At 33.5% G+C, this 11,509-nt stretch overlaps 1 protein-coding gene across 2 annotated transcripts; it reads right to left on the reverse strand.

Annotated features, from left to right (window-relative positions):
- Positions 1-977: 977 nt before the first annotated feature.
- On the reverse strand, positions 978-10,547 carry LOC148201062 (uncharacterized). 2 transcript variants are annotated; one of them, XM_088114678.1, is made up of 4 exons: positions 10,290-10,547; positions 9,311-9,381; positions 7,647-7,782; positions 978-1,325 (listed from the first exon to the last, which is right to left on the reverse strand). In XM_088114678.1, the coding sequence occupies exons 1-4, from the start codon at positions 10,444-10,446 to the stop codon at positions 1,243-1,245; spliced, it is 447 nt and encodes a 148-aa protein (XP_087970804.1). In that variant the 5' UTR covers positions 10,447-10,547; the 3' UTR covers positions 978-1,242. The 2 variants fall into 2 exon arrangements, with proteins under 2 accessions (XP_087970804.1, XP_087970803.1); XM_088114677.1 differs by having other exon boundaries at positions 10,390-10,475.
- Positions 10,548-11,509: the final 962 nt, after the last annotated feature.

An 11,509-nucleotide genomic window follows, 5' to 3' on the forward strand; every position in this document is an offset into this window, starting at 1 on the left:
TCTCAATTTCAAGGGAAAGATATCAATGAAAATCAAATTAACTTAATCATTACTTCAAAATTAGTTTATGTTGTTAAAAATAAAAACTTGGAAAAATTTATGTCAGAAAATTTCTAAAACACATCGCATATATAAGTTAATTTTAACTTTTCTAGAGTGGAATTTCATTTTTATTTTTTGTTTATTTTCTTTGAGAAACTAGTTCAAACAAATCTTATATTTGCAACAAAACTCAATTATGTAAACCTAATTGGTCTTAGCTCTTCTTTTTCCCTTCATCATTCCTTCCATAGTGATACATTAGGGTCCAATCATAAATATAAAACTAAACTTACAATTTCTTCAACTCTTATTTATTAAATATATTTTCTTAACATGAATAAAACATACACAGATTAGTTACAGTTTTTTAGAATATAAGGTGAAATATACTATAACAATTAAGTAATTTATATAAAAAAACCTCATCCTACTTCCCCATGATTTTTTATTTACACCATCACGTTGAAAGTCATCCACTCCTTAGAGCACGACTTCTAATTGCATATAAAAAAATTGAAAATCATGACCATAACTTCCACTTTCACAGTTTTGTTCAACATCCTCATGTGTTACTCACTTATCTTGCCACTGAAAATAATAAGATCTTTGGAGCAAGAAAGTAAAAGGATTTGCTCGTTACCATATTGGCTTGATTTTGGCTTCTCTGTCATTTCAGAAAATAGAGTTAAATTTCAAAATCTTTATAAAGGAAACCAATAATTAGTTCTAAATCATAGGTCGAATGGTTTCTGTTCATAAATTAATGCATAAAATGATAAACAAAAGTTTTAGTATATGTAAATTTTGTGACTAACAAAAGCAAGCTATTTTATTTATCTGCATTACAGTGGAATTTAAGCTATTTAAACTATACAAATGCTATAAAGGGTACCAAACAATTTTCATCAAACACATGAAAGTGTAAAACAGAGAAATGAATAATCAAAATACATAATATAGTAACAGTGTAAACATGATACAATCCAACAAGATCAAGACATGGGTAAGTTATTTATTTCTAAATTTTGAAATATAAAGAGAACAAAAGTAGATTTGGGTTTGTAAAAGATGCACTTTATAACATAAGCTATGTAAGGAAATTTTAAAGCTGCTATACAGTGTACACTAATGTCTACTGTTGTCCCATTATGTATTTAAATCAGCGTGCAACCTTCACTTTATGTCACAGAATATATAAAGTCAAGCATGAGAAGTTGTTCCATTTTTCTCCAATTCTCTCTGTCTGGCCCTCTCCATCTTCCTCTTTCTCCATTCCTCTAAAGCTGAAAATAAAATCATAACAGAAATTAATTCCAATGCCAATACAAATTTTGTTGGAATGACGTTTTGAACAAAAGGTTTAGATATACTGTGTTTCTTCACTGTAAAACCAATCTATGTTATATACAGCAGATGTGTTGCTGTTAAGCTAAAGATTAGGAAATATAAAAAGGAATAACCCCTAAATTTTAGTTACAAATCAGATCCTATAAATAGGTAGACAATATTCTCCTAATGATACAGCCAATCCTTCTTTATTTTCTTGAGATCATCATAATCCCCTTGATTTCAGAACCATTAAAACAAAATCCATATTATAATCCCTTAATTTTAACACCATTTACACTTGTGAGTAATAGAGAAGATTGGGAGAAATCTCCCTTGTGTGTATTGCATACACATAAGGTATTTTATTTATAATATAAGATATGGGCCAAGACCCCTTAATACAGAATGGGCTGAACCCAATTAACATAAACACACACCTTAACATCTAACAACACTAAATACAACACTCTCAGGCTGTGAATAGATACTCAATCATTTTCAGCTCTTTAAACATTTAAATTAAATTGTGACTTCAGTAATTACGTGAACACATTAGCTTTTTGTAACTTGGTTGGCACATACATAGTGTAGGCTTGAAAGTTCCTCGTTCAATTTCAGACACTATGAAGTTGCGGTCAATCCTCACATGCTTCATCCTATGCTATCATGTTGAATAGGACTGTGAACTATGCCCATTGCTGATTAACTATCACTGTACAACTTCCTAGGGACCTCAAGTGGAATACATAGGTGTCCAAGTAAGCTACTTATTCAAATAAGTTCAGACACATTGAGCTATTCCTCTGAATTCTGCTTCTGCACTTCTCCTTGCAACAATAGTATGCATCTTAACTACTCCTTGCAGCATGCTTCTTACTTCTACATGTCACAACATTTCCCCACACTTTCATGAAATATCCTGTAGTTTACTTTGTATCTTTCATAGAAACTGCCCAATTTGCATCAGCAAAATATTCAATCATCCAGTGTTCTTTTGGAACAGTAGACCCATTCGATGAATAATGAAGAATCTGCATTACAGCATCATATCTCTTGGTAGGATAATCCATAAATAGACTCACTGTAGTTACACTAAGAGTAATGTCTGGTCTACTAAGAGATAGGTACATTAATTTCCCTACGAATTGCTAGTAGGGTTCCTTCTCCAAAGGAGAGTCTTCTTCATTTAAGTTTAATTTTCCAATATCTGTTTAGAGGCCCAAAAAACAATTTTAAGCATCGAAGGTCCTTTACTCTGAATGTTGCTTGAAGTTGATCATTAAGTCTCCCAATTCCTTGGGTATCATCAACAAAAATAGTAAGGAGATTATTTAGTGAATAGTAGTGCTCTAGGAGATTATTTTAGTCCATACAAGGACTTCGACTTGCACATAGTAGCAAATTTATGTTTTCCTGAAAAGCCTGTATCATAACAAGGTTAAATTAAGTGATCCATGTCCTGGGGAACTATTTTGGTCCTGGTCCATACAAGGACTTCTTCAACTTGCACATAGTGCCAGATTTATGTTTTCCTTTAAAGTCGTTAAGCTGCCTAGAAACTTACTCCAAATTTCTATTCAGGAAGAATTCTTCACATCCATTTGATGCACTGTCAATGAAGATTTTCAACAAGAGGCATTATGATTCTAATAGTTTAATTTTGCCATTGGTGTAAAGGTTTCTTCATAGTTAATACCATAAGTTTGTGTATAACCTTGAGCTACTAGTCGTTTTCCAGACATTTGTCATTTGCTAGATGTCTTGTGAGGAGTCGTAAGATGACCCAATAGAAGTCTCATGATGTATTGTCAGATGACCCAATACTAGAAGACTTGCTTAAAGCGATAGACGACATCAACAAGCAACAAACACATGAAGGGTTAGAAAACCATAATCTCAACAGATGACTTTGAAAGGTACATTGGATGCTCAAGAAGATTGCCCCACAAGTTTAAAATAGAACATTCACGTACTTCAAAGAACATCTTGACACACATAGTTTTTAAAGGAATTTCATCCATACTAATCAAGTATCTCACTTGGACTTTTTTCCTCATTCCCATATATATGTTCCTCCATGGGTTTAAGGTTCTACATCTTTCGTACATAGTCTCGTACCTGGTCAAGATAAACTTTCTCCTCTATCATTCAAATGTTTCTTTCTCAAATACCATCATTCTAAAAAGGGGTATCAATGTTTCTTTCTTGAACTTCATTGGTATTTTATTTCTATTGACGTCTCTTTCTTTGAGATTGTCTTATATTATACACTTGTTCCTTTTAATTAGGGGACCTTAGATTGAGTTTATTTGTTCCAAGCTTGGTACATACAATCTGTATGCTCCAGCTTGAGGGGGAGTGTTTGAATAATTACTGTCTGTATGCTCCAGCTTGAGGGGGAGTGTTTGAATAATTACTGTTACATATCATCATTAAGGCTAGTCTGCTAGACCAGTAATGAGTAGTACCTAGTTTTGTACCTAGAGGTCTAGTGCAGACTCTTGGTGTTCCATGTACTCTTGCTTTTTCAATATATATAGAAGATAATGAGAGGGATCTATTAAGCCCTCAAGAATATATTTTTATCAGTTTTTAATCTCAAGTGGTATAACCATAGAATTCAAGTTTACAATAAAGCTTTTATGGTTAGCTGATAATCTATCATAAGAAACATAATTTGAGAGAGGATAGATAGGTTTTTTAGTGCAATTTCTAGTACCTTTTCGGATGGCTATTGGAAGGTCAATCTCATTTTCTAGTTCAGGTATTTCTTCATTTCCTGGTGCAGAACTTGGATTGGATTCATGGACTTGCATCATCTCTGGAATTTGCTTTCTCCTGGTGTAAACCTTGTTAAATCTCGGAGGATTGTCAGCTTCTATTCAAGTTGCTTCAATGGGGAAATCTGTATCCATAGCTTCTGATCCTCGTTCAGAATTATGTTGTATAGTTGGAGGCTCAGATCTGTTGGTTGTGATATATGGCAGAGTTAATAACTCAGTATTTTCATGAGGGTCTTCTAGACATTGTTTTGTAGGATTGGTTTTGTTAAAAAAAGGTTTAGTTTCAAGAAAAGTAAAATCAGCTGAGATATACCATCTTTTAAGTATAGGATCATAACATTTATACCCTTTTTGTGTGGCTGAATATCCTAAAAAAAATACATTTAACAGCCCTGGGATCCAATTTATCTCTAGCATGAACAGGGACATGTCCAAAGGCTGTACATCCAAATATTCTAGGAATCAGTCCATTTGATTTCTTAAAGTGAGGAAAGAAATTATTTAGGACTTCTATTGGACTCTTATTACTTAGGCCATGAGAGGGAAGTCTATTAATAAGATATGATGCAGTAAGAACAGCTTCTCCCCAATAATTTTTTGGAACATTCCCTTGAAAAAGAAGAGCCCGAGTTATATTGAGTAAATGCCCATTTTTCCTTTCTGCCACTCCATTTTGTTGTGGGGGTATAAACACATGAAGAGTCATGGATGATCGCATTAGATTGGAAATACGAGGATATGGTTTGGTTGAAATAATCTCTAGCATTATCGGTCCTAAACCTTTTAGTATTAACTCCAAATTGAGTTCTAATCATTGAGTGAAATATGGGAATGATAGTGCTGACATCAAATTTTTGTTTAAGCAAATAGAGCCAAGTAACCCTAGTGCAATCATCAATAAATGTTACAAACCAACGGGCCCCAAAAATATTAGGTAATGTAGACGGTCCCCATATATCACTATGAATCAATTGAAAAGGTTGAGAGCTTTTATGATTGCTGTTGGGAAAAGATGCACGAGTGTGCTTGGCTAACTCACAAGTTTCAAAATGAAGTTTTGAGATATCTAAGTTTTCATACAAATGAGGAAACATAAACTGTAGCACCTTAAATGATGGTTGTCCTAGACGATAGTGATACAACCATAGTTCATCCTTATTTGTTATACTGTGAAGGGATTTTGCTTTGTTGGTTTGGGAGTCTTGAGATACTTCCAAGTAGTAAAGACCATCTTTTTCTTTAGCAAGTCCAATCCTCCTCCCTAAGTCCTGTTCCTGAAAAACACATAGAGATGGGGAAAACATTGCAGAACAATTGAGATCAGAGGTTAGTTTCTTTATGGAGAGAAGACTGGCTGAGAGTTTGGGAACATGGAGAACGTTTTTAAGCATAAGGTTGGAGTTTACTTGGATATTACCATATCCTGCAACAATAGCTACTGACCCATTTGCAACAATAATTTTTCTATTACTTGGTAAGGGTGTATAAGAATGAAACAAGTGGAAAAAATGTGTCATATCATCTGTAGCTCCCGAATCCACAATCCAAGAGTTCACATTGAGGTATTCATACAAGAAGTTTTACCTGAGAAAACAAGAGAACATGATCCAGAGGGTTCCTCCATATTCCCCAATAGCTTCTTCAATTTCTTTATTTCTTCCATATTGAAACTATCTACTGCTGGAGATTCTTTAATCTCAGTTTGTGTTACGTGCACTTGGGACTTTTGTTGTCCTCCACGATTCACCCACTCCTTTCCTGGAGGTTTGCCATGCAATTTCCAACATTTCTCCCTTGTGTGTCTCGGTTTCTGACAATAGGTGCACCATAAATTATCTCTGTTTCCTTTCCATAGAGAATTAGGAATTTGCTCATTTCCTTTCTACACCAGTTCAGGTTTGGTAAGTAGAGCAGACCCATCTATTGGTTGAGACTCAAGCATTACACTCCTCCGACTTTCTTCTGCTTGAACAATAGAGATGGTTTCTTCTAGTGAAGGAGTATCCTTTCTCCCTAGAATTTGCACTCTAACCTGATCAAATTCAGGATTTAGTCCTACAAGAAAATCATACACACGATCCTTCTCTATGAAATTCTTCAAGAGGATTGCATCCTTAGCACACTTCATTTCAAAAACACTGTAGTGATCAAGTTCCTGCCATAGATTCTGCAACAGTGCCGCATATTTTGTGATTCCTCTGCTTCCCTGTTTTGTGGCTGCAGTTTTTATTTTGATTTCATATACTTGGGCAGCACCATTGGCTTTAGAATATGTGCGGTTTATGGAGTCCCAAATATCTTTAGCTGCATTAAGAAACATACAAGTGTCGCTGATGGTAGCTTCCATGGAGTCCCAAATATCTTTTTCATCCCATGCTGCAAATGCTGGATCCTCCATGCTTGGACCATTTTCAAGGCGATGAACTAGGCATCCTTTTCTCTTGAGATAGGATCTAACAAACTGGGACCATTTGAGAAAATTTTTTCCATCCAACCTGTATGACGCTCGAAGACCTTGGAGTTCTCCATTTTTGTGTGAAGGACTAGAGACTTCTCTACTTGATGTAGCACTAGACATTGTAATCGGATGTAAGGTTAACACAGCGGAAAGAATAACAGCAGCAATTAAGGCTGCCCCTTTTTTTGGACGAGAATGGCAATGAAGGCCAGCAATAGTTGAGGAATGGCAATGAAGGCCATGAGACAAAAAACAAAGACCAGGGCTCCAGGAAAAACCTAGAGCTCTGATACCATGTTGTAAAACAGTAGTAGGATGCTGGAACTAATTATTCTCTCATTCATGCTTTTGAAACAATACATAGGTGTTTAAAAAGAAACAAACTATTGTCTAATTAAGGTAAAAAATCTCCTGAAATAAAGTCTCTAAATCAGGAGATATCTACCCAATAATACCTGATCTTAATAAAAGGAAATCTGCCCAATAATTACTAATCCTAATCCCTTAATTTTAGGGATAATACATAATTGCAAGATTACACATAATTGCTATATTAATTGTGCAATAAATTCACATATTTTGACACATGAATTATTAGGAATGTTTTTTTATTTACTCTCGTATTAGATTATACCATATCTCCTCTATTTATCTTACTGATTTCATTTTCTCAATATGAATAAAACACTCATGTCTCAGAAACACATTGTTTCAGCTCAATAACTCTCTATTTCTTATAGTTTAACATCTTTAAATTCAAATCATGTCCATGTCAAAAGAAGTATTAATGAAGGATCCTCACATAACTAACAAATGTTGTTCAATCACTATGATAATCCGAAATTCAAAATATAACAGAATTGAAAACATTATTAACACTCCCTGGAAAACTTAACCGATAAATTATTTTATGGACAAATGACAATAGAGAAATAATGAACATGCACATTTACTGAGTTTCTAGTGTATTTGTACACAAAAGCAAGTTATGATTGAGATGGGTTTATAGGTTTGTCAGGAGAAAAGAGAAACACCTTTCAAGCTGGCAGCATCATTCAAGGAATGGAAATCCTTTAACCTTTTAGACAGATCAACAGCAGCAGTCTGCTTTGTGTCTTTCTTCTGCGCTGTTTCTGGTTCAGTGTATACTTCGTGCTCAATCTCCTTCACCTAAAAGGAAGACACTCAGATTTATAGAAAAACTTATTTTTAAAAAATATATATACCAGAAGTTACAAGAGCAGATTACTGTAACAATTGAGAAAAAACCTTGGCTACCAAAAGTTTAAACTTTTCCTCACTATCATAGTACATAAATTCTTCCAGATATGTATGCCTAGGGCTCACACACTGTAGAGATATGATTGCAGTGGAAAAGTAAGCAGCATACTGATATTTTGTCAGGCTATTGAAATATTGGGACTGCCAACTTTTCAAGGTAATTCAAGGCCAAACATGAAGAAGACGACCTTGATCTCTAAAGAATACTGTGATCTCTAACTTTTAAAAATTAGAGTTAGGGCAATTTTAAGTTAATGACTAAACGAGTATCTGATTATAATGAACATGATTATGCATATCATTGATGGCTGCATGTACTAACATGACCCATTGAAGAACTAAAAGTTTACAATTTATATTACTCTGGTGAAGCTATGCTCAGGAAGAACACAGATTTACACAACAGAGAGCAATAAAGTTAATGACCTGGAATGAAGTCTCATCGCTGTATGATCACAAAAACTAAAAGGGAAAATAAATGATAAAATAGAGTGATTTGGCTGAAAGAATAAAAACTTGAGCATTGTCCAAGAAACTGAGTTTAAGAAAGTATATCTTAATTTGTGTTAATATTGGACATGCAAAGACAGAGAGATAAAGTTTTCAAGTGGCTAGTGAATAAAAAAATTTGTTTGTGAATAATTTGAGAGATGAGCTCCTCCCAGTTTTCCAACTAGAGAGTGAATTGAAAACCACAACAAAGTCGAGATTGGTTCCAGAACTTCTGAAATAAACTATCAATTTGTCACAGGAAAACGTGCACTTCCATCTTATCCACCCAAATTCCACCTGAAAACATGTTTAATTATACTAAAAGTATGGTTAATTTTGTTTTATAAATGGTTAGGAGAGTCATGATATATCATTAGAAGTGTCACAATATTATTGAAATATTTAATGATGGTTAACTTTGATTTACAAGTAATTAACAATGTCAAAAGGTTATTGTCTATCACAAGTGGTTAACTATATATGTAGTCATATTTACTTTGCTTCACAAGTGTTAAGAATAAAGGGATGTAATTGCGTCAACTGTGATTAACACTGAAAAGTCTAATAGTAGTTAGCCTCGCCCCACAAGCCACAAGCGGTTAATAATATTACGAAGTCATTGAAATGATTAATAATAATTAACTACATGTGAAACAAATTTAACTATATTTACACTCATCATTAGCCATATTTGCTGGATGGACTTCAGGTATACGTTTCCCAATGTACAAATATCACAGCTTGCCAGAAAAAAAAAATGCATGGACTGTTATATTGTATGTCTATCTATGTGGGACTTAAACTCACACTTGGAATCCTAACAGTATTCCATTTATAAGTTATACTATTGGCATCTTCAACATGATTAATGTGCATCAACCATATAAATAACAAATATAGTGAACAAAACTAATTCCAAACTCACTCTTTTTATCAGCTCTACAGGTAGCAAGGCAAGTCGAATCTCTTCAGATTCCTTAATGTACCTGAGTTGAGCTGCAATTAAAAAATTGAAATTAAAATTAGGAACATATGATTCAAGCAAGTTTAATAAAAAACTTCCCAGTATATCCCTACCAGTCTATTATAGGTATTTCAAAAGTAGAATCAGTATCATTGTAAGATAACAGTTTTGCTCAAAAGTTCAAAACTGAAATGATTTCATTTTTCTCTTGAAGGATGCTTTTGTTTTCTTTTATCCTTATGATCCTTCAGTAACGGGCTTTTGTCATCATAAATCACCAATCTGAACCCCGATCATGTCATGCTTTTGTCTCACTTTTTATCTTATTATGAGACAGAAGAAAATCACTACCAATTACAGCAACACAAATTATTATTTATGGAATCATCTAAACTTGGTTTTGTATCTTTCCCTCTCGTAACATGCAACGGTTCAAATCCAAACCCATCTCACAGAATTCAGACACTAATCACAAGTTCAAACATCCATCACTGAAGGACCACCAACAAAGATAATATGAGAAAACTATGAACAACACTCATATATTTTTCTGGACAATAAGCAAATAAAGCATGACAAACACTTGGCAAGAAATCCATCATCTGATTTTAAACAACAGTACATTATACAGCCATGACAGCTCAAACTCACAATTCTAAGGCATAAGAACCACCAGATACAAAAATCATAAATTTTTAAGAATGCCCCAAATCACAGTCTATAAAAAATAAAAAAATCCAAAAATCATACGAACAAAAAAACTCACACCACCCCCTTTCCCCTTAATCGAATCAATCACGCAAAAAGCTACAATCTTTTCCCAAAAAAAAACTCAACTTTAGGACATGATTAACGAAATCAACAAATACCCATAGCCAATTCAACTAAAAGAGTAAAATTTTCCACGAAAAAAGAGAAAAATTAGACAGAAACGACTAGCCTGAGTACGAATTTGCATAGGAGAATTTGTTGCGGGTGTAGGCAGAGGTGAAAAAAGTATGAAGCAAGAAGATTGCAGTTATTACGTTGAGGAAACACACCATCATGGTTGCACTCCTGAAGGAGAATCTGATCCTCCACCATTGCTGCACCTCCATGAGTTCTTTTATGAACTTCAAACACAAGCTGATTATTTTGAGTCGAGTTATAAGACAATGACCTTTTATTTGCTAAATTCAAGCAGTGGACCTCAAAGTGGTGACTGCACATTTTCCCCTTCGGAAAGGGAAGGAAAAGGGTATCTACTTATACCATCTTTAATGGCAGTTTTTTTAGTTTATTTTAAAATATATTATTTTTTTTAGGTATATAATACAGAGGATATTTTGAAAATAAGCTTTGTATCTTGAGAAAATACATGCTAAAAACATGAAATTAATATTTTAATTTTAAAACAAACTTAAGTATAAATGAAAAAGGTAGTGTATGAACTGTTTATGTTTTTTATTAATAGAATAACTTTATATGAAAATGTATAAATCCTTTAAAACATTTTAATGTAAAACAAAAATATTTATTGTAAATATCTAAAATTAATAATATTGGAGATGCTGCAATTTGACTTTTTTGGTTTGTCCTTTAAATAAATGCCGTAATGTATAATAGTTAACTTTATTGACAAAATTGGCGGAGTAGATATAACTTAAATGCAAATTACTGTTATAAAAAAGCTTAGATGAAAATTGCGTGGATTTCAAATATTAATGATTTAACTAATAATAAAAATATTTTAAATTCTATATGTAATAGACAAATCGAATTACATACCATGCTTTACCAACTAAGATAATTAGTCTAAACAAAACTTTAAAATAATCTTTTGCAATTTTGATGGGCTCTTGTATCACGCCTTATTTTTCCAAAAATATAAAATAATGAAATAAAGTTGTTTATTTTGTCAGAATTCAAAATCTTAAATTCCTACCGTTCGATTCCACCTTACCTTTCGATTCCACTTATCGTTCGGTTCCACTTGGTTCAACCTTACCGCTTGGTTCTTCATTCCATCACTTGGGTCTACCTTTCACCAATCGGTCCAATCTTTCACCGCTTAACTGTCAGATCTCAATCCTAACTACCACCGCCTCACTGCTCAACCGCTTCCTGTTATTTTCCTTTCTGTTGTATATATATAGGCATTGGCTCATATCTTTTTGTAAC

This window comes from Vigna umbellata, chromosome 4 (genome assembly GCF_029865625.1).
Source record: "Vigna umbellata cultivar VRB3 chromosome 4, Vumbellata_1.0, whole genome shotgun sequence".
NCBI classification, from domain to species: Eukaryota; Viridiplantae; Streptophyta; class Magnoliopsida; order Fabales; family Fabaceae; genus Vigna; species Vigna umbellata.

Coding starts and splice junctions, on each gene's coding strand:
- LOC148201062 (XM_088114678.1), bottom strand. CDS start 10,446: ATGGAGGTGCAGCAATGGTGGAGGATCAGATTCTCCTTCAGGAGTGCA. Junction 7,783..9,310: donor CTGTAGAGCTGATAAAAAGA/GTGAGTTTGGAA, acceptor TCTTCCTTTTAG/GTGAAGGAGATTGAGCACGA. Junction 1,326..7,646: donor TGATGCTGCCAGCTTGAAAG/GTGTTTCTCTTT, acceptor TTTTATTTTCAG/CTTTAGAGGAATGGAGAAAG.